The 25,062-nt window shown below is 37.0% G+C and overlaps 1 protein-coding gene across 1 annotated transcript in view; it reads right to left on the bottom strand.

The window, feature by feature from the left end:
- Nucleotides 1-2,204: 2,204 nt before the first annotated feature.
- Nucleotides 2,205-25,062, bottom strand: part of LOC126236881 (sodium/potassium-transporting ATPase subunit beta-2) — a 154,420-nt gene continuing 131,562 nt past the window's right edge. The window contains exons 4-7 of the mRNA XM_049946509.1: nucleotides 23,507-23,688; nucleotides 21,861-21,968; nucleotides 6,600-6,768; nucleotides 2,205-3,755 (exon numbers count right to left, since the gene is read on the bottom strand). Of these exons, the coding sequence (XP_049802466.1) occupies nucleotides 3,652-3,755; nucleotides 6,600-6,768; nucleotides 21,861-21,968; nucleotides 23,507-23,688 (563 nt within the window). The 3' untranslated portion in view covers nucleotides 2,205-3,651. The remainder of the gene's footprint in view (nucleotides 3,756-6,599; nucleotides 6,769-21,860; nucleotides 21,969-23,506; nucleotides 23,689-25,062) is intronic.

Genomic DNA, 25,062 nt, shown 5'->3' with positions numbered 1-25,062 from the left:
CATGGCAAGGTCCATCTTTGCAATCACGGCACCATGTTGCGCGGTACAGATGGGTCCAACAACATGCCAAATGGACCACTCAGGTTTGGCATCACATTCTCTTCAACAATGAGTGTTGCATATGCCTCCAACCAGATAATTGTCGGAGACGTGTTTTGATGCAGCCCAGTGAGGCTGAATGCCTTAGACACAGTGTCCAGCAAGTGCAGCAAGGTGGAGGCTCCCTGCTGTTTTGGTGTGGCATTATGTGTGGCTAACGTATGCCACTGGTGGTCATGGAAGGCGCCGCAACAGCTGTACGATATATGAATGCCATCCTCCGACCAATAGGGCAATCATATCGGCAGCGTATTGGCGAGGCATTCGTCTTCATGGATAACAATTCACACCCCCATCATGCACATCTTGTGAATGACTTCCTTCAGGATAACGACATCGCTCGACTATAGTCGCCAACATGTTCTCCAGACATGAACCCTATCAAACATGCCTGACCAGCCAACCACTCCGAGGGAGTGAGACAGTCTGGACTAACAGTGCCTTGATGAACTTGTGGATAGCATGCCATGACAAATACAGGCATGCATCAATGCAAGAGTATGTGATACTGGGTATTAGAGATACCAGCATGTACAGCAATCTGGACCACCACCTCTGAAGATCTTGCTGTAAGGTGGCACAAGGTGCAATGTGTGGTTTTTGTGAGCAATAAAAAGGGAGGAAATGATGTTTATATTGATCTCTATTCCAATTTTCTGTACAGGTTGTGGAACTCTTGGAACCGAGGTGATGCAAAACTTTTTTTGAAGTGTGTCATAAGATGATAAAGGTAGGGAATGGAGGGAGGGAGAGGATGTGACCCTAGGATGCAGTAGAAAACATGGAGATCAATGAGAAAAAGAAACTGTGACATGGATCTAGAGTTAATAGTATGTTGCAGGGTTATATTTACACTTCCATTGGGGAGTGGTGAGTCATTTACCTGATTCTCTTAGTGAATACAGAGATGGTCCCAAGAATACCAGAATTTCAGAGTTGGGATTTTGGACGAAGTAAATAATCAGAAGTATGAGAGAACATATGATAACAAGCAGAAGTGACTTGTCTGCCACATACTTTCTTCTAAAAGTGTTAGTCCCATAAGGTATGCAGGAGCACTTCTGTGAAGTTTGGAAAATTGGAGAAGTACTGATTGAAGTAAATTCCTGGATAACTCTGTGTGTAAGGGCATTGCCTACAAAATGCAAGGTTACGGGTTTGAGTACCAGTGTGGCACACAATTTTAATCTGATAAGCAGTTTCAAAACAATGGACACTCCATTGCAAAGTGAAAGATTTATTCACAAAATTTCTTACTTTGTTGAATGCAAAAATTCTCTCTTGCACTGAGATTCATATGGTGTATAAGATAGACACAACCAAAAATTGAAGTAGAAAATATATGTTACAACAGTAACAAAAGTGGTATGTAAAATAAAATATGGTAGAACAATAATGGAAGTTACTGGATGGAAAATAACATAAAATAAAAGGAAGGCAACTGACTACCTCGAGAAATGGTATATGGTGCAACAAAATGTGTAATAGAAAACAGTTTACACATTCATGCACACACGCCCACACACCCATCCACCCACCTGCTCACCAACACATTTTGTTAAAGGCACCTTAATCCATGTGAAACATATTTTAAAAACATTCAGATATGTCACTGATTGTTGAATGGCCATAGGTGAGGTGTTTCTTTTCCAAATAATACAATCACTAATTTGAGATTGAATTTTATGTCTTTTTTTCTTTTTTTTTTAACTACAGGTAGGTAGGTAATGTCTTTTTTTCTTTTTTTTTTTTTAAATTACAGGTTGGTAGGTACTGTAGAATGAATAATTTTTGCCAGTTTATTTTATAAATGATGTCATCATCTGTGGTCTCCCAGTCCGCATTACATAAGAGAATGAGAGGTAACAGATAGCATATATTTGTGTTGTGTATAGAAATCTATCTTCATGTTCGTAGTTGTTGTTCTGTTTATTCTGTAGTTGATGAGACATGTGCACACTGTGAATAAATCCCCAGAAACAGAGTATAATATTTAATGACCAGTAAGTACTGAATTGCATAATGAGAACAAAAAGGAAGAAATATATATTCTTAGGAACAATGTTTATTGCTCCTTCTGAGAATAATGGCAATCTTTTTTTACATTCATTAGATGCATAGTATCAAAGTTTTGGTACAGCATCATATTCCTACTTTCAGTTAACTAAATTATAACTCATCCTTCAACCAGACCACGTGGAAAATTCATTGAGCCATACTTAAAGAAAATCTATGAATATACTTTATCTATTTTCAATAAGAAAATTAAGCCTTTCTCCTGCTTCTCCAAAATTATTACATACAACTAAAAGACTCATGACTAACATAAACTCAATGTACATACAAAAGGATTTAAAGAACTTTTTTTCAAATAGCTTCATTACTTGTAGCACATACAAAAGAATTATCTCTGTGACATTGTAAAAAAAAGGATCAACTGTAAGCGTTGGTATCTACACCAACTCAAAGCTGCAAATTGTTTTACTAATCAAACATTTATTTAGAAATATTATAGTTTACTGAATGTAAATGTGGAGCATTCCAATTTCATATAACAATAACATTACAATAAATTTCCATTCTGTGTTATCATTTTATTACAACAAAGTGTTTGTTTTGGTTACACATTTGCAAAGGTAATCAGCTGTTTGCTTCATTTGTAACAATAGAACTGCACTTTCATACTTATCTTTAAGCTAACAGGTATGCATCAAAAATAAACTTCGTACCTTGCAGCAGGTTTTTGTGTGCAGCCTTGTATGAGGTCTTACATGAACTTACTACCAAGACAATCTTACAAAATTTATACAGTAGATTCTTTTAAAAGAATCATACAGTATTTCTGTACATATCGCACCACCAGGAATGAACAATTAAAAGTAATACTATTATTAAAGGCAGTTTCTTTATGTTATTCTACATTTGAAACATTTCATTAGCATTATATGTTTTATTTACACATATCAACGCAACAATTTAACATTAGTGAATCACAAATTTAACACTTTATTTTAATCACACATTCATATTGTGTACATACACTTGATTTAAAATAAGATAAATACATTCAGCATCTCATCTCATTTATGCACTATAACTATTTAAGTATCATTGACACATATAAAACATTTGTGTACCACTGTAATGGAATATAAATAGTGTGCTGAAACAAATATATATTTACAAATATTTATAATGAAACTGTAAGCAATCAGCAGTCCATAGCATTACTACTTTAGAAAAATAACATCACAAACAACACATTCATGATCAATAATATCCAAAATGATACTTCACCACTGATGATGATGGTAAAAATAAACTGAAATGTAAAATTTTACTTCCAAAGCAGACATTTCTAACTTTGTCTACATTATTACTTCATGGTACTACATAAGTACTAGTACTTATAACAATGAAGTGAAGGACCTTTCTCCACCTTGCTGGTAACTGCAACACGTATCTCCTGTTGAAAACTTAATCTCTTCATGATGACACTTTTCCTCTCATTCTAGGTCACACTTACACTGATTCATCTCCATAAAGTTTCATTTAGTCAACCATTAATTCAAAGTGCACTGAACCTCGCCTTTCAATTCTGTCATGTACAATGTTTTGAGCCCAGGCCTTGCACTCAATGTTGACCAATACACCATCTAGAATAAGGAAAATATGAATGACAAATATCATGGATAATGCACAACCCTGTTTCTATAAGTACATTACAATACTGAACTTAATGCCCCTTTAATTTGCTGTGTTACAAGCTTTTACTTTATTATGAAGCCTGTGTCATTTACCAGCAGTGGCTGTATAGAACTTTCACTGTGTAAAAAATTATAAAATTGACATATACCAGTAATATGCAACAACTTAAAAATTAAAAGATTAAGCATTTTATTACATAAGTATTTAATCTGCTATTGACATTTGAATTCTCTGAAAGATTCGGTATTTTTGGAGAAAGTTCAGCAAATCCATTCACTTTCTTCACAGTAAAAAATATCCTGGATGGACTAGAGCAGATGTAGTTTTAAGTCTCTTGAAATTTTGTTCATGAACCGCTTCATTGGCAGGACCTACAATTCCATAGGTAGTGGTCCGAACATTCTCAGGTCAATAATCAGAAAGCCATCTCTTGTTTTGGACAGTCGACAGTTTGGTATGTTTATGCTCTCACTGTCACATGTGTTGTGGTCCTGTATGTCATGCCTGTTGTTTAAGGAATCTACATATTCCTTAACATGAAGGTGGCACAGAAATACATAGTGTCTATCAGCAGTCATTGTTCCAAATTTTGTGCATGATGGCCTGCAGTGCTCCTGTCTCCTACTTGATGTTAAGATCTTAATTGCTTTTTTTAAAAGTAACATTACTCTTGCACCCTGTAGAGTGGCTTTGTAGTAACAGGCCATAGCTGATATGGCAGTGAAACAATGAATAATATACTATTATGAGATACTGATCAGTTAGTGCCTACTTCAGTTTTCTCAGGAAGTACATTACTGGTGACAATTTGTCACATCTGTGTGCAGTTTGGTCTTGTGAAGTGAGTTTACTGTCCAGTATAAACTCTAGAAATTTCACAACCCCTACTCAGTTTAGATATCCTTTGTTGCTGAGGCTACATATTAATTTTGTGTTTTTCTTCATTCATTTTCATTTTATTTATAACAAATTATTCTTTTGTCACATCAAACAAGGCATCTGCTTCTTATTGAGCCTTGCTGGCTTTGATGCCTTTTATCAAGTTATTTTTTCTTGCTTGTGTTAGATTTGGTGGACACTAAAATATTGTAGTTTGCAGCTCATCTAATGGTTTATGGCTCTATACAGGATGATGACATTATTCTTTCACAACAAATGCCATAGAGAGGAAAGTGGCAGAAAAGGAAGTGCCTCATGAAGTATAACTTAGTACTCTTAGCAAATGATGCTGTGTCAGAATTAATGACAGTAAATCAATGAGACTTTCAGAGGATTGGGATAAATGAAAGCAAATATTTATATTGCCTAATCTATTGTTAAATAAATTAAGAGGAGGAGATACTGCTGAATTACAGGTTTCTGTAAAACATACTGTTTCTTGTCATATTAGAAAATATGTGATCTTTGAGGGAAGATAAAATGTGTTTAGACTTGCTTTGGGAAACAAGTGAGCCAGGCATAACCCAGATCTACACTGAAGACTCATAACTAGTGATCTGATAAAATAAATACAATTTTTAGACATTCCCCATCTCACTTAATAGCAATGTTAGGTAGATTTCTTACTTTTACCTGAAACAGATAACACACGAGCCATCTAAGACTTGTAAAAGGTGCAGTAAGATGAAGTTAAGATAAAAATCTAGTTTATCAGATCATAGGTATTATCACTACATATTAAAAAATGTAGTTCTCAGACCCGAACATTCCATCATTTGATAAAAGAAAGGGAAGGGTTGGAGGAAACAGAATTATTCAATGAATAGAGGCTCACAAGCCTCTGCACTAAGGACATTCAGTTATAGAGGGTGTACAATAAAATTCATTTCATGGAACTCATGCTAGTTTTGTGGTAAATGATGAACCAGTTTTCATGAATGTGGCTACACTTGCTACTAGTCAGTATAATTATATGTTGCTTTCTTAACACTGAAATTGAATTATCTGTCTGTCTGGAACAGGATATGAATTTCTTTCATGGATTTTACTTCTAGAGTACATGGGGGAGGGGGAGGGGGGTTGGAGAAAGGGGGTGGATGAGCTGGCCTCCCTAGCATCAGGCTGTGTACAGCTTTGTACGTAAAATTTTCTGCAAATCAAGCAGACAGGCTTAGTTTGCACCTTACCCTCTCCTTGCTGATCATACCTTGCTGGCATACCGGCATATTAAACTTCCTGGCAGATTAAAACTGTGTGCCCGACCGAGACTCGAACTCGGGACCTTTGCCTTTCGCGGGCAAGTGCTCTCGAGTCTCGGTCGGGCACACAGTTTTAATCTGCCAGGAAGTTTCATATCAGCGCACACTCTGCTGCAGAGTGAAAATCTCATTCTGGATACCGGCATATTATTATACACCATGCCAGCATTCACAAACCATCTCATAACAATTTACAAGAGATGAATGATGTGTTTGATCACTTGGTGCAAAAACGCAAATAAAAGAAAATTAATATAGGAGGCATATTCTAAACATGATCTCAGCAATGTATTTCATTCATTTATTTACCAATTATGTTCCATAAATCCCATCACAAAGGAGATCTCTTAGGAAGGTGGATGAGGAGCTGTTAGAAAAAATCTGTATGCAGTATAATAACATCTTTCTCTCTTTAATATGAAACAGAATATTCAATTGTTTTGACACGAAACAAGTAAGCTAATTCTAACTTCTAGTTATGCATCATCAGTTCTGGGTGGTGAATTTTAATTTATTGTGCATAAGAAAATAGGCATTTGCAATACACTTGTAATTCATTTTACAATTTGCTGAAAACACTGATAAAGTACTTACGGACAGGCCTCTCAAAGAAAACAGCAACAAGCGGGCTTAGGTATCCCTCATAATTTTTGAATGGAAAGAAGTATCCAGGAAATCCTCGGCGTGGGATGTACTGTATGGGGCCAATATTCTCAACATCTGCTGGATTTTCACCTTCACAGCTTACCCATACTGTGTTGATCTGGTAGGAAAAAACGATATTTGAAATCAGTATTAAGTTGTGTTTCATCTCAGACATAAACACAACATTACACCATGTACAGATAACTGGTTCACAAGTAAGAATGTCTAGATGGTACCTTTCAAAAAATTAAGTGCTAAGATAACTTTCACTGTTGTGGATAAAAGAGGTTATTCATTTTCAACATAACACCCACCCTCAAAAAACTAGTTCTGCAAGTATGAATATGGGTTAGAGTATTCTGGTCTTCATTATAATGAGTCCAGTCATACTGGACTTTTGATCAGTAAACAAACTTCATGATACCACACAAAATCTGGCCAGATGTAAACTGGTTTTCATTTTTCATATGTAAATTATGTAACACATCTTTGTGAATGTTTATTAATTTTTCTGGTTGTTTGGCACAAATTTCCCATAAATATAATTTTTATTTAAATGGCAATATAGTTTTGTACTTTGATCTTGCACTCTGAAAACTAGTTGGCAAATAATCACACCAAATACTCTTAAAACAAATCTACATTAATTTGGTTATTTTTAGCATTCTGTTTTGAATGCAGATAAAACATATGTTCCTATTTACATTTTTATTTATTTTACTATTGATAATTAATTGAAATTACAACATAGCAAGATGTTTATAAATTTCATATTTACAATTTTTATAACTTTTGTCATTTGATATTATTCCCAAAAACTTTCACATAGATACATATCATCAGCAAATATTACACAAAATAAATCTCATAAATAATCTAAAAAAAGTTATGTGAACTGTATTTTGATTAATAGATTGTTCTGGATTGTTCAAGTACACTTACATATCATATCTGTTTGGTGTCAGTTTCTTCAGTACAGTTTTAGTCTCATTCCGTCTAGCATCATTTTCTTGTTGAACTGTTTTGAGGTAACAATAGGGAAGCCCTTTGGAATGTGTGATGGAACCAGACAAAGGAAATAGCTCTGTATTTTGTGTCTGGTATTTACTCATGACATTTTGAAAATGTGCTTGAAATCTTATGTGAAAGAATAAATAGACAACAATTTACAACTGCTGAATTAATGACTCCAAACTGAGACAATTATTTTGTGTAATGTTGACATAAACTACAACTGTAAAGTATTTAACTATAACAAGGGAAGTGCATCATATGGTACTGTTGAACAGTGAAATAGTATACTTTGTGCAGCCAGAAATACTTCACAGTTTCTCATTGGTAATGCAAGAGGCAGAGAACCACAGGTCAATAGCCAGGTGGAATGCCAGTAAGCAAGTTTTGCCTATGGTGCAGTAACAACCAAATAAGCTATTGCAACACTGTGTGTGGGCTGAGTGCTCAAGCATACAATGTAGCAAACTGACATCTTGGCGATGGAGGGATATCGTCATAATTGTGACTGTGCAAAGTGTCACAAGCAAGCTTCAGCTAGATGCAAGATTAACTATTTAGTATACTGACATTGGAGAACAGGTATCGAAAGGTGAAGCTGTGAAATCCTGAAGTGACTAAGAGAGCTGACCAAACAAAGCCAGGACAAATGGTGGCATTGCCTTCCTATCATAACAGAGTACAGTTGCTCATCCTGTATAAATACTACTTTGATTCTGGTGGAGATCTATTCAGTTTGCAGCCATATTATCAAGAGGGAAGGCCTACATTAGTTGACCATCTGATTGTCTAATTGCCTCTGATCATCGGTTGAGTGACACGTCCTGTCTGGCAGCACTTGGTCGCTGTAAGCTGCAGCACCAATTACTAAGTCAAGACTGTTGGGAAGCTTTATCTGTCACTATCAGGCCGTCCTTCTGGAGGTCTAACCAGCAGGGTCTTGGAGCATATTGTCATGTGCTACTGCCAGCTCTGCCCATGCTGGCTGCCTGGATGTTGAAATATCAAGTATAGCATTTTGTGGACAATAGATGTTTAATATTGTAATACTGTTTTAATAATGCCTTTATGTGTCAGATAGGCATCTATCCTCTGAGTTGGGGTTACACATATTTTGTGAGTGGCCAGTCATTGATTTTGGCCTGACCTCAGCATACTGCCCACCATACCCCCCTACCACCAGGATGCTACATTTGGTGTCAGAACTGTTGCTGTAAGAAGGCATCTGACATCAGAGATGTATCTGGCTATGGCATCACAACTGCAGCCTCACCTAGCAGTACAGCACTATAGTTAGGTAAGGGTATCTTCAATTGGCTTTTGTTTTGTATGTTATGGCCATTAGTGCTTGGTGGCACAGTCCTGCAAACCTGAAAGTAACTTTTGTAAAACTTTGAGAGCCTACTAACCTGTCACAATTCAGGGGCAATTCCAGGGAATGGTGCTTGTGTTCTGTTAGATGCCAATTTGTCTGGACATGAGTTGCCATATACAAAGGCAGTTCCAGTTACAAATGATACTTGTAGAAGGGTTGACCGTAAAACACAGCAGTGTAATAAATCTCAGTGGGCCGTAATAAGACACAGAGACTCATTTTACAATGTCTCTGTCTGTATTCTTGCAGCAGTAATCTCTCATAATTTGTGTAATTGTCAGATGGAGGCTAAAAAACTACCAGAAACATCTGTGGCAATGATGCATGAAGCAGCTGTGCTTCTGGTAGGGCAAGTATCATCATTGTCATAAAGTATTGCTGCATTACAGAAAGAGGTAGACACCTTACAAACCGGTACTAGTCTATTACAATGCAAGTCAGTAGAAACAAAAAGCTTGTTAAATGTACCTGTTCCTGCTGTAGTGCCTGTAACAGCTAGTCTAGTGACTCCTTTTTCAAGAAAGACAATAGATGTGGCTGTATTTATTAATGAAGTGAAGACTGCCACTAGATTAGGTTATTGCATGGATGAAACATGCTTGCTTTGACTCTGTTATGGTTGGTTGATAATGCAAGAACGTATGTCATATTCTATGAAGGATTAAATAAAGTGCAGATGTCTGAACTGCTGCTAACACACTTTAGCAGTGGTACCATTACTAGAAAAGTTGAGGCTTTTTAGGGAATAGATTAATGGTCTGTCAGAAAAGCACAATGAATCAGTAGAATCATTTTTAGACAGGATTACAAAAATTAATGTGTGAACCTATGAACTGATGCAGCTTGTGAATACAGAGAGAGTTATTCTACAGGAGGTAGAAAATAGGTTATTACATACATTTTCGTGGTGACTTCCAAGTGGCATATTGAGAGTGTCAAAATGGAAGGTGATTTAGTCATTGCTATTAGAGTTACCAAGCAGCTTGAGGAAACTGACATTTCTACCTAAGGCTGAAATGACCAAAGCATATTTTCCCCAGATATAAAATGTTACAGGCGTGGGTGTATGAGCCACATCAAGAAGCAATGCCACCAAGCTCAGTGTTACAAATGTGAGGAAGTGGTGCACTGGGCACATGTTTGTTGAAGTAGCAAACTAGACAGGAAGCATCAAGACAAGTGTTCTTTAAACAACGCTGCCCATTTTTAACATTGGAGGAAAAGGATTACAGGAGCATTCAGAAGTGTTGCCACATATTGGTGAGGAGTATTGTGTGAGCCTAGGACTTAACTTTCTGGTTACGCATCATGCAGAAATTGACTTTTCGCAGTATACAGTCAAACTGAGTGGGACATTGTTTCCTCTGGCCATGACTACTGCAAACGCTACATCACCGCAACATTGACTACCTTTGAAGGTGGTACCAAATAATTTGCAGACTCTACCACTAAAGATCAATTCATATGATAAAGTACTGAGAGGTACAAGGAAGTTAGCCTATATGACTGTGAGTACTAACTTTCCAGGTGAAGTATTACATGTTGTAGAGACATTTGAATGCAATGACAAGCTAGACGAGTCACACTGTTTTGTACTTCACAGTGTAGTGAATAAACAGGAATTAGATGCAGATTATATGGTTCTGATGTGCATAGATAATCATATGGACAATGTAAATCTGGCAAGGGGATTACTGGTTGCCAACTTAGATATTCTAGAAGAAGACAATCTGGATGTTATGGTGGTGACCTTTGTCACATGCAAACAATCGGGGCATCTGCATCACATAAAAAGCTACAACATTTGGAACAAAGAGATACAGCAATGATGGAAGCTTTGTTACTATTATTTACTAACCTGCCATGGTATTATTGCACTTTTCCTCCCATGGCAATTATCAGAAATGCCTGCTAACATTACAGTAAATAAAAAAAGTCAATTTTTTAAACTGATGTATACACTGTGGAATTCCAAATAGCTTTAAGTGCAAGTTGTCTGGCCATTAAAACAGCAGACCTCATTTTGAACAGTACCAAGCACACAAGTAAATACATGAGTTGACTAAAGTGCTGCCACTACCAGGTGCAAGAACATTGTGGTTGATTAATACAGAGCTGTTTCATCCTGGTAGACTGTTACCAGTGATACCAACTAAAACTAAACTAAAACTAAACCAGTCATGTAACATAAAATGCCAACTGGAAATAATGTTCCAGTATATAGGAAACAGTACAGAGTCCAGAAATATCTGCGGCTGATAATGGAAGAATTTATCGACCAGTAATTGGCTCATGCCATTATTGACATAGTGGTAGCCTTTGGGGTACAACTATTGCAATTGTCTGACAGAAATCACTAGATAGTACCATAGCATATAGGTTTTGCTGTGACTACAGGTACCTAAACACAAGAGTTATCAGTGATGCATATCCAATGCATATTGTAATGGAGACATTGGACAACTTAGGTCAATGCAAATGCTTTTCTACAATGGATTTAAAAAGTGATTATCACTAGTTGGAACTAATTCCAGAAGACCAGCCCAAGACCCCATTTATGATCCATTGAGTCAAAACCAATATCACAGAAAGCTATTTTTATCTCAATAATGTGCCAGGTTATGTGATGGAGTACTTAGAGGACTAAAACTGAAATAGAGCATGGGTTATCTCTCTGAGATAATTGTGTTTTCAAAAATCTGGAGGGATATGTAGAATGAATGCAAGAGGTGTTCAAGAGATTATGTGGAGCATGCCTGACACTGAGTGTGGATAAATGTCACTTTGCAGTGATGGCAGTGAATTGTCTGGGGCATATAACTAGTCAAGAAGGTGTTAGAACTGATACATGTTTAATTTCTGCAAACATATGATTTTTTGCCACCACAGACAGCAAAAGAGCTTTAATCATAACTTGATCTTTGTAATTATTACTGAAAATTTTTTAGAGGTTTTTGCCAAAATTGCTGAGCTGTTAAAGAAAGGAGCAAAGTTTCAATGGCCTACTGACAAGCAGTATTTGATAGTTTAAATGAGGCTTTAACATCAATTACCATATCGGTGTTTCCAAACTTTGGAAAAAGAGTTTATTTTTTATTGTGATGCAAGCAGTTTAGCAATCAAGTGTATCCTTAACCAATGTGTGGATGGTAAGGAACACCTGTTGGCATATGGATCAAGACAATTAAATAAAGCAGGATGAAATTATTCTACTATGGAAAAAGAGGTGTTGGGTCATCTACAGTACTGTCAAAAAGATTGACACATTGGACTCTGAAATTAAGTGAATTTGAATAGATAGTGCATAAACCAGGCAGAAAATATGACAATGGTGATGGCTCAAGTTGAAATGCTCAAGTATTACCAGCACTTGGTAGAAGCTTACTGGAATGGCAGAACACATAGGCTGTTGATGGTAACTGAAGTATTTTGAGCACAGCCACAGTTTGTAGTATAAGAAGGCTTGCCATGCAGAATGACGAAGTGCGAACCATGAGTTTCTACTCATCAATTAGTTCCACACATGGCCAATTTAAGGCCCATGCAGCACAAGCCACCACTTGGGACACAAACCTAAGATGGGCAGCAGAGTGCCACAACTGTAAAATTTGTGTACAGTACATATCGCAATTAATAATGGCCACTTTGGGTGCTAAGTTGAGTAGGGCACCAGGGTACCCAAGAGCAAGCAGTTCACAATTAGTAGTGAAAACTAACATAGGTAGAAGCCTACAAGAAAAAATGGACCGGGTAGTGCTAAATGTTAATTCACTTGTGTGGAAAAATGATCTCTAACTGGCCTTGGTTCCACTACAAAGGTCGCTGGAAGTGTCCCAACCATTTAAAATGGTAGGTTCCAATATTCTGACCATCACCTTAAGACCAGTTGATAACCATTAGATACTGACTACGATACATCCCATTCACTTCATATAGCAATAATTGCAGTCCTAAATCAAAAGGCTAATATAGTGGCTGAGGATGTGATGAACAATTGGATTTTAAAATTCATTACTCCCAACAAAATAATCACAGATCAGGACACTAATTTTATGCTTTTCCTGATGATATAGCTGTGCCATTTACTATAAATTCATATGTTAAGAACATGCCCTCACCACCCTCAATCAAATGGAAGAATCGAATGTGTTCATTGCACAGTTTGAAAAATGTTTAGTTATTATGTAAATGTAAATCATAATGATTGGGGTGTCTACTTTTCATTTGTCATGCCCTCATATAACTGTAAAATAGACAGTATATTGGGCTTACACCCTATGAGGCCCCCCCATGAACCATGGACCTTGCCGTTGGTGGGGAGGCTTGCGTGCCTCAATGATACAGATAGCCGTACCGTAGGTGCAACCACAACGGAGGGGTATCTGTTGAGAGGCCAGACAAACGTGTGGTTCCTGAAGTGGGCCAGCAGCCTTTTCAGTAGTTGCAGGGGCAACAGTCTGGATGATTGACTGATCTGGCCTTGTAACACTAACCGAAATGGCCTTGCTGTTCTGGTACTGCGAACGGCTGAAAGCAAGGGGAAACTACAGCAGTAATTTTTCCTGAGGGCATGCTGCTTTACTGTATGGTTAATGATGATGGCATCATCTTGGGTAAAATATTCCGAAGGTAAAATAGTCCCCCATTCGGATCTCCAGGAGGGGACTACTCAAGAGGACGTTGTTATCAGGAGAAAGAAAACTGGCGTTCTAAGGATCGGAGCGTGGAATGTCAGATCCCTTAATCGAGCAGGTAGGTTAGAAAATTTAAAAAGGGAAATGGATAGGTTAAAGTTAGATATAGTGGGAATTAGTGAAGTTCGGTGGCAGGAGGAACAAGACTTCTGGTCAGGTGAATACAGGGTTATAAATACAAAATCAAATAGGGGTAATGCAGGAGTAGGTTTAATAATGAATAAAAAAATAGGTGTACGGGCAAGCTACTACAAACAGCTTAGTGAATGCATTATTGTGGCCAAGATAGACACGAAGCCCATGCCTACTACAGTAGTACAAGTTTATGTGCCAACTAGCTCTGCAGATGACGAAGAAATTGATGAAATGTATGATGAGATAAAAGAAATTATTCAGGTAGTGAAGGGAGACGAAAATTTAATAGTCATGGGTGACTGGAATTCGTCAGTAGGAAAAGGGAGAGAAGGAAACATAGTAGGTGAATATGGATTGGGGCTAAGAAATTAAAGAGGAAGCCGCCTGGTAGAATTTTGTGCAGAGCATAACTTAATCATAGCTAATACTTGGTTTAAGAATCATGAAAGAAGGTTGTGTACATGGAAGAACCCTGGAGATACTAAAAGGTATCAAATAGATTATATAATGGTAAGACAGAGATTTAGGAACCAGGTTTTAAATTGTAAGACATTTCCAGGGGCAGATGTGGACTCTGACCACAATCTATTGGTTATGAACTGTAGATTAAAACTGAAGAAACTGCAAAAAGTTGGGAATTTCAGGAGATGGGACCTGGATAAACTGAAAGAACCAGAGATTGTACAGAGTTTCAGGGAGAGCATAAGGGAACAATTGACAGGAATGGGGGAAAGAAATACAGTAGAAGAAGAATGGGTAGCTTTGAGGGATGAAATAGTGAAGGCAGCAGAGGATCAAATAGGCAGAAAGACGAGGGCTAGTAGAAACCCTTGGGTAATAGAAGAAATATTGAATTTAATTGATGAAAGGAGAAAATATAAAAATGCAGTAAATGAACCAGGCAAAAAGGAATACAAACATCTCAAAAATGACATCGACAGGAAGTGCAAAATGGCTAATCAGGGATGGCTAGAGGACAAATGTAAGGATGTAGAGGCTTATCTCACTAGGGGTAAGATAGATACTGCCTACAGGAAAATTAAAGAGACCTTTGAAGAAAGGAGAACCACTTGCATGAATATCAAGAGCTTTGATGGAAACCCAGTTCTAAGCAAAGAAAGGAAAGCAGAAAGGTGGAAGGAGTATATAGAGGGCCTATACAAGGGTGATGTACTTGAGGACAATATTATGGAAATGGAAGAGGATGTAGATGAAGATGAAATGGGAGATACGATATTGCGTGAAGAGTTTGCCAGAGCACTGAAAGACCTAAGTCGAAACAAGACCCCCGGAGTAGACAACATTCCATTAGAACTACTGACAACCTTGGGAGAGCCGGTCCTGACAAAACTCTACCATCTGGTGAGCAAGATGTATGAGACAGGCAAAATACCTTCAGACTTCAAGAAGAATATAATAATCCCAATCCCAAAGAAAGCAGGTGTTGACAGATGTGAAAATTACCGAACTATCAGTTTAATATGTCACAGCTGCAAAATACTAATGCGAATTCTTTACAAACGAATGGAAAAACTGATAGAAGCCGACCTCGGGGAAGATCAGTTTGGATTCTGTAGAAATGTTGGAACACGTGAGGCAATAATGACCCTACGACTTATCTTAGAAGAAAGATTAAGGAAAGCAAACCTACATTTCTAGCATTTGTAGACTTAGAGAAAGCTTTTGACAATGTTGATTGGAATACTCTCTTTCAAATTCTGAAGGTGGCAGGAGTAAAATACAGAGAGCGAAAGGCTATTTACAATTTGTACAGAAAGCAGATGGCAGTTATAAGAGTCGAGGGGTATGAAAGGGGAGCAGTGGTTGGGAAGGGAGTGAGACAGGGTTGTAGCCTATCCCGGATGTTATTCAATCTGTATATTGAGCAAGCAATAAAGGAAATAAAAGAAAAGTTTGGAGTAGGTATTAAAATCCATGGAGAAGAAATAAAAACTTTGAGGTTCACCGATGACATTGTAATTCTATCAGAGACAGCAAAGGACTTGGAAGAGCAGTGTCTTGAAAGGAGGATATAAGATGAACATCAACAAAAGCAAACCGAGGATAATGGAATGTAGTCAAATTAAGTCGGATGATGCTGAGGGAATTAGATTAGGAAATGACACACTTAAAGTAGTAAAGGAGTTTTGCTATTTGGGGAGCAAAATAACTGATGATGGTCAAAGTAGAGAGGATATAAAATGTAGACTGGCAATGGCAAGGAAAACGTTTCTTAAGAAGAGAAATTTGTTAACATTGAGTATTGATTTAAGTGTCAGGAAGTCGTTTCTGAAAGTATTTGTATGGAGTGTAGCCATGTATGGAAGTGAAACGTGGACGATAAATAGCTTAGACAAGAAGAGAATAAAACTTTCGAAATGTGGTGCTACAGAAGAATGCTGAAGATTAGATGGGTAGATCACATAACTAATGAGGAGGTATTGAGTAGAATTGGGGAGAAGAGGAGCTTGTGGCACAACTTGACTAGAAGAAGGGATCGGTTGGTAAGACATGTTCTGAGACATCGAGGGATCACCAATTTAGTATTGGAGGGCAGTGTGGAGGGTAAAAATCGTAGAGGGAGACCAAGAGATGAATACACTAAGCAGATTCAGAAGGATGTAGGTTGCAGTAGGTACTGGGAGATGAAGAAGCTTGCACAGGATAGAGTAGCATGGAGAGCTGTATCAAACCAGTCTCAGGACTGAAGACCACAACAACAACACTATGAGGTAATATACAGCAAGAAGAATGCACATCTTTTGAATTAATGAAGCCTAAAATATGAAAAAAATGACTTAGTTAAGAAACTTGGCAAGCAAGTACAAAAATGGCCAAGCAACAAGAACAGACAAAACATTGTGTCAGTAAGTTACTTAAATATAGAGATGGACAGTGGGTTTTATTGATGAACACTTACACACCAAAGGGCAAGACAAAGAAATTCCTGAACAGGTCATAGAGATGACATCTCCTGTCAACTTTAAGATGCAATAGCTAATGAAAATCTCTATTGTGTAGACACTTTAGCACAAGTATCAATGCCATTCCTGGTGCATGACGTTAAACCCAAGAAGAATGGAAAAAGACTGAAAGTCAATAATAAAGGAACACAAGTTCTGTATGCATTTAGACCATGTCATAGAATAACTAAATGACATAGTTTCGTGAAAAGTTTTGTCAATAATATGGGAAATAGTTTATTTTGTGTGTCACTGTTTTGAAAGTTTTAGGATGTACTACATGTATATTTTGTTATTATGGCATTTTGTGTTTTGGGGGACTTTTTTTGTTTGTTTCTAGCATTTTAAGTTATGAGGCATGTCTGGAAAGTAAGTACAATTTGGGAAAAAACTCATAAAAGCATTTTTTTCAAACCAAAATTTATTTTTATGAGAAAGAGCATTTCTTAATCTATTTTTATACATAGCTGCCACCATTGTTCAGACATTCCTCATAGAGGGAAACCAACTATTCTATGCCATTTCCATAGGGGACCCCAGTGAAGACAGCCACTGCTGAACACCATTTTGTACTCTGTCATCACTGCCAAGTGCTTCCTCCAAAATCATGCTTCAGGTTCAAGAACAAGTGGTAGTCAGTAGGTGTGAGATAGGGGCATTATGCCCTCACCACCCTCAATCAAATGGAAGAATTGAATGTGTTCATTGCACAGTTTGAAAAATGTTTAGTTATTATGTAAATGTAAATCATAATGATTGGGGTGTCTACTTTTCATTTGTCATGCCCTCATATAACTCTAAAATAGACAGTAATATTGGGCTTTCACCCTGTGAGGTAATATACAGTAAGAAGAATGCACGTCTTTTGAATTAATGAAGCCTAAACTGTGAAAAAAGAATTGACTCAGTTAAGAAACTTGGCAAGCAAGAACAAAAATGCCCAAGCAACAAGAACAGACAAAACATTGTGTCAGTAAGTTACCTAAATATAGAGATGGACAGTGGGTTTTATTGATGAACACTTACACACCAAAGGGCAAGACAAAGAAATTCCTGAACAGGTCATAGAGATGACATCTCCTATCAACTTCAAGTTGCAACAGCTAATGAAAATCTCTATTGTGTAGACACTTTAGCACAAGTACCAGTGCCATTCCTGGTGCAGGACATTAAACCCAAGAAGAATTCGATTCTTCCATTTGATTGAGGGTTGTGAGGGCATAATGCCCCTATCTCACACCTACTGCTTCCAAACGAACTGCTGAATATGGTTTTCAGTAGCACCGCAGAGTGGGGGCATGCATTATCATGAAGCAACACAAGCCTTGACTGAGAATTCTACATCTTTAATTTTGAATTGCTTGCTGAAGTTTTCTCAGTGTTTTATAGTATCATACTGCACTGATAGTTTCACCTCTGAGAAGCAATGCAGCAAGCAGAATATCCATCCATCCGAGAACACAGAGTACATGCATTTTTGTGCCCAGAAAGTTCTTTTGAATTTTTGTTTTTTTGGGGGGGATCATGAAAGCCTCCACTCCACCAACTGTTGTTTTGATTCTGAAGTGACATTAAAAACCTAGGTTTCATCATTGGCCACAATTCCGTTTAAGAATTTCATACTTCATTTCTCTCTCCACTGCATCAGGTAATAAATGTTTAAGCTCTACCAAGATGTTTAATTTTGTGGATATCTGTAAGCATTTTTGGAACCCAATGTGAACATAATTTGTAAAAATTTAAGTGATTTTTGATAATCTCATGAAAAACAGTTTCTGAAATTTATGGAAAATCATCGCAAAGAATTCTTAATGTGAACTGTTACGTTTCAGGAATTTTCTCATTACCTTTCTCAACCAAGCTATAATTGACAACAGAAGGTCACCCACACGATGCGTAACATTGGTTCATCCTTTAAATTTTCACCATAAATTTCTACAGGCTGATGACAAATTTCAGGTGGCTTAACATTCTTTGCATTCAAAAACTGTATTGCAGAGTGCTCAAATATCACATTAGGCATTATGAATGATCACCAACAAATGTAAAAACAATACAATCCAGCTGTAATGGCATCAGTGGAAAAACAATGAACCAGAGAGATTAATGTGTGGAACTGCAACAGTAGTGTTGTGATGGCAGTATAATGAAATGGTACTTACTTTCCAGACACTGCTCATTTAAGGACAGGATGTAGGCTATTGTTGTTATGTGACCAGGATAGTGACTGGTATACACACACTTTTTGAAAGAGGAAGGAGAGTGAGTGCAGATGATGTTCTGTGTGTGTGTGTTAACCACCATATTGAATGGACAATGCATTTTATTGTAGGCAAGCAGTATGATTCATTTTGTTTAAATATTTGATAATATCAACAGAGGAGCTACAGGGTTACCAAAGAGTGTGTTTGATGGCCTGCCAAACTAGGATGGTTGAGGCTAGGGTGAAATACAACTGTTTTAGGGTAAGCCAGAATCAGCTGAATGTCAGAGGTAAGCATTGTTGCCAAACCCTTATTTTCTAAAAATGGGCATGGACTGGTTTTACTCAGTGTTTTTTCCAGAAGTGGTGATTGATACAATGAAGGGAATCCAAGAGGTATGACAAGGATTGAGCTACATGACAGTGGAATGTTAATCAACAGTATGAACCATGTCATAGTGGGTATGCTATTAGCTACTATCACTGGAATGACTGTCATAAATCTGCCAGGAGAAACCACTAGATGTGTCTACAGCCCAGAACCTAACATGCCTAAGTCAGACCTTAAAACCAGACCACCTAAATTCCATAGACAATTTCATATCATCACAATACAGACAAATCATTGTGGAGCACATGTTTCAATGTATACAACAGTATCGTGAGAAGCAATACCAGACTTTGTTGACCTTAAGTGTCACAGATTCTAATGCTGTACTGGTTTTGGTTATGCTTTAAGTGACATACATATATCATGAGCGAAAAAATTTACCCCCTTACGTACCACCTGTGTATCAAATATCAGTAGAATGATTTATAAATAGAAGTAAGGATATTTAAGAAATAATTAGAGTACTCAATTACTTGTTAAGTGAGGAAGAGTAAACAAGATTGTAAATTATAGAATGGTTATGACCGGTATGTGAAAAATGATTGTATTAGTGTATAAAAAGTAATTTTGATGCCATATGTCTAGTAAGAATATGAGTTCCCTGTGCTGAATTTAAGTAAATAAGATTTTAGAATTAAGAACCTAATTGAGCTGCTATGTGGTTTCAAGTAGATGGATTGTGAGGAATCGGGAATGTATAAATTTTGTTCTGCGCATCTATGTCAGGACTGTTTCAGAGTTACCTCAGAGAAATCTGAGGCAAATTTCTTCAAGACTGGGAGCATGTTCCACAGTAGAGTAATATACTTGGTGGAGCCAGAAAAATTTCGAAGTTCTTCCCTGGCTCTGCAAGAAGCAGAGCACCACAGCTCGATAGCCAGGTGGAATGCCAGTGAGAATTATTCACCAGTGGCGCAGCAGGAAACACAGGATTTATTGTGACATTTTGAATGGGCTGAGTGCTTGAGCATGCATTGTAGCAAAGTAACTTCATAGTGAGGGAGGGATAGTATTGTATTGTATGGAATGCGGGACCTAGAAACGAAGGAGAGGCTTCATCCCTGCCGTAGCCCTCAGTGGTTCACACCCCACAACAGGCTACAGCAGACCATATTCCCGCCCCCCCCCCCCCCCCCCCCCTCCTGGAAAGCACTGTGTTAGACCACATGGCTAACCGGGTGGGCTGATGGAGGGATATTGTCATAATGACGACTGTGCAGAGTGTCTCAAGAAAGCTTGAGAAGAACACAAGACTAACTATTCAGTTTACTGACATGGCAGACAGAAGACCCGAAAAGTAAAGTTACGAAATTTTATAATGACCAAGAGGGCTGACCAAACAGGAAAAAGTAAGCAAATGATGTCATTTCCACCCCACCACAGAGCACATGAGCTCATCCTGTATAAATTCTGGTGGAGTTCTATTCAGTTTGCAGCTTTTCCATCAAGAGGGAGGCCTATGTCAGTTAACCAGCTGCCTTCAGTCTTCTATGCAGCAACAAGTCCTGTCTGGGTAGTTTTGGTGATTGTCAGCTGCAGTGCCAGCTACAGAGTCTAGACTGATGGGGAGCTGTGTCCACCAGCATGTGGCAAGCCTTCTGGAGGTCTAACCAACAGGACCTGATCTAGATCATCATCTGTCATTGTGTAGGAGAGTCACTGCTTTTGCTGATTGTCTCTGTATCTGTGACAGATTTCAATGATTAAGTCTCTCTATTTCCTGATGGGAGACCATGGCACTCCTCTGCACATCTTCACATACTCTGAGCAGAGCTGGTGGACACCTTCTTAGCACAGTCTCAATAGGGTCATTGGTGCCCTATTCATCATCTCATGGAAGCTGTGTGCAGCCTCACTTGGTGTAGATACAGCTAAGTGCAAATGCAGGTGAGGTGACCAGCTTCAAGATATTGCTGCTGCTGAGCTGATGTGCCACTGACTGCATGTCAAGTGCTGACAGGTGTGTTCCAAGGTGGTACACTATTGCCTACCCTGCCAGAACTGGCTGCCTGAACATATTATATTCTGTGGACAACAGGTATTTAAAACTGTTATACTGTTTTAATAACACTTTCAGGTGTCAGACAGAAATCTACCCTTGGAGTCAGCGTACCCATATCTTTTGGATGATCAATGGTTGGCCTCCTCCAACTCTAAACTTGATATTGATACAGCACTCTCTGCAACATCCTACTCTCTGGATGCTTCAGTACAGATAAATAACAAATACATTGATCATAATGCTTTTATTCATGCAACAGCACTACTTTGTATATGCAAGGGACAACAACAACTCAATGATAGTCCACCACCTTATAGACAGTTTCAGCAGGAGTCAGATAAGGTGTCAGATTATCAATATAACACCAATAAAACTAACATTCTTTTGCATCTTTTGCATCTAAGTAGTTAAATTTATTAAACAACCATTTACATACCGTTCTTGGATTCCGCAATTTCTCCTCGCGAATATGAACCTTTAGATCTTGAGGCATCTTTTCAGGTAGGTCAGTGTCATTGTAAAACACAGGCATCCAGTTAAATATCTGTAAGAAGATAAACTTTGCTTATTACAACATGAAAAATCATGATTAGTTTACAGAATATTTCATACTCATCTGTCTTACTACTCAGATACCCTCTGGAAATATTTATCTCTATAAGTCTTATTGGATAAACCATTCATTAAAATCCAGTAACATTATGCAAATCTTACCCACTATTTAGAGATTGCTGTTCTCTAGTATTAAGAAGAGATTATTCACAAGACAATACAATTAGAAATAGAATTTTCAGTTGACAGAAATATGATAGATTATTCATGCAGCACATATAATTTTTAATGGTATTAATTTTGTCTCTTGTAAACAACAATGCATCAAACTTTGAATATACTGTGTAAGAATCAGCATTTCACTTAAAGATTGTGGATAAAGTGATACACTTCTAGATTTTGTAAGTACTCTGATTTTATTGCTTCTAAAATATTTCCACAAACTAAGTTATCATCACATAAATTACACATTTTCCTCATAATTGATTAATTACTTTCATGCATACCTTATGATCAATATTATTTCCTGCTCCACATTCCTCGTGGACACTCCATAACATGCTACTCATATGCAACACAAAAATTTGGTTTGTGTCTTTGCTCATAAGCCAAACATTTAGTTATTCAGAATAGCAATTGGCAGTCATAAGTCAAATATTGATACTAGTGCTCTTGGAATCTGGCTCCCTTTCAGATTGATTTGGAGCTGATTTACTTACATTGGTGGAGAATTTCTGTAGTGATTATGACTTCAACAACTTATATTTATCTGTAACATTTTCATCTACAAGCAGCAATGTTTCTCCACAAAAAATTATGTTTTGCATTCAGGACAAATTCTTTCACATTTTCAGCATTTTTTTCGGTTTAGTCATTTTGTTTGCAAATTTTTTTACCTTAATGGAGCCAGAATAGTATTTGCAGAGCCCTTTTCTTCCCTACATCCAATTAATGTTCTGCTCAGTTTATACAGTATCTAAGATTTTTTACTGAACTAAACAGAGATACATATACTGTGTTGGGTCACAATAGAGAAGAGATACTTTGTTTCGAGATATCATCAACTATTTGTGGTATTCAGTATTCACACAAAGCAGCACAATACAGCAAATATGATCAGTTTAGTGAAATATTCCTAGTGTATTTATCATGATCTTTTTTGACTGATTGTAATAGTATATCATTTTTACCAGATTTATAAATTTATTTTTAATGAATTGGTATCTGCATTAATCTTTCATGATTTATTGCAATACAATATTTCCTAAATCATACTTCATAATTTTCTGAGGACCCAATATATCATAAAATAGTCTAGCAACTAAATTCAATTAATCAGTCTCTTGTAATTTATTTGAGGCTATTCTTAATGCATGCCATCCTAATGACCATTGAGCAGAGAACATAAATGCAAACCTTAAAGATATATGAGTTCCTTTTCTATTAATATATCTCATTTTATGTTATCAACAGTATTTTATAAACTGGGTTTCTGGGATTTTTTCCACAATTAATTAGAAGGATACATACCTTATTCAGCTTAAGGAATATACATGGAGCAGATTTGGGGTAGTTATAATTGTTTGCCTCAGTGCAAGGAGCAAAATCATTTACATCAACTTCACAGACTTTCCCATCAGCTGGCTCATTGTCATAGGAGCAAGTCTGAATGTTCTGTCCTATACTTGCTGATTGGCCAGGCTTTCTGTATGCTGCAATAAATCAGTAACATGCAAGTGTAAAAGATTATGTTCTTTGGCAACAGTAATGTTTTACAGTCCTAGCTGGCTATGAATAAATTTTCTATTGCAATTTCTTGCATTACTGGGATATTTCTGATAATTCTTAACTGTTTCAAGTACATGGGGCATATTGTCCCTTTATAAAACTATTCATAAATGACAGATATCTCAGATTTTATTTTTAAAAATTACGCTTGATTTCATTGTTCCTATTTTTCTTGTGTTTCAACTATGAATGTAAATGTTCTTTTGAGAGGGAATAATATTGTGAATATTTCTCGCTTTGTGTCACTTTTGTTTTTAATATCTTGCTGATTTTTTAAGAATAATTTGTTAGAATGGGAAAGAATAGTTACAACATAATCTTAATATATTTAGATATTTCTGTATCACTTCACTTGAAATTCATAGATAATAGAGCTAATTATTTTATGAGGGGCAAATACATTTTTATGTATCAGTACTTCAGTGGTTTGAAATGTTAGGAGTACATATTTTTATTTCCTTTCAATTAGAACACAGTGCAAATTAATAAGTAAATGTCTTCATTGAATTTAATATTTATTTGCGTGACCAAATGTCTTCAGAGTATAAAACAGCATTTCAAAATATTTACTTTCACATATCTTACAGAAGAAGGCAGGTCTTTCTAAAGGATGAGGAAATTCTTAAAGTACTCTATGCAAATGACAGTGATGATGAAGACAACATTAGTTTAGGAGAAGAAGAGGCCACATTATTAGAGAAAGACATTTGAAGCAGAGAGAAAAACATGGTGGAAGATCATGAAAGGACTTCTGATATTGCACCAGAAAGCTCTGTCTACAATTATGAAAGTTGGAAGAGAACATAAAGATACTGGTGAGGACTAATTTTGTAGAAAATTTAGAAAACATTATTATTCTAAACTCAAAGAGAAGCAAATTTGATTATGTAACACACCCTACAGCTGTTAGGGAACAGCAGTAAGAAAATATTATAGAAGATTAGAGTGAAGGGGAAAACATTTCAACCACAGTACTTCATCAAGGAAGAGGGTAAAGAATTCAGCAAAATCTTTTCTTTGACATTGCACATAGTGATGAAGCACCTACCAAAGCCAACTGAAATTTTCTGTTTGCTAATGTCGAAACTCTTATGACTGGTACTGTGATTTCTGACTACATTCCATATGCTGTACAAAAGAGAACTATATTCACAACTGGTGGAACTAAGGCGAAAGCTTTTCTTGGCATGCTGTTAACAGTTATCACATTCCCACAACATCCAGAAGCTATTGGACTTTTGTTATTGTTGTTGTTGTAATTGTTATAGTATTCACTCCAAAGGCTGGTTTAATTCAGT

The sequence above is a fragment of the Schistocerca nitens genome, chromosome 2 (assembly GCF_023898315.1).
Source record: "Schistocerca nitens isolate TAMUIC-IGC-003100 chromosome 2, iqSchNite1.1, whole genome shotgun sequence".
NCBI lineage: Eukaryota > Metazoa > Arthropoda > Insecta > Orthoptera > Acrididae > Schistocerca > Schistocerca nitens.
This window is presented reverse-complemented; position numbering and strand designations above follow the sequence as displayed.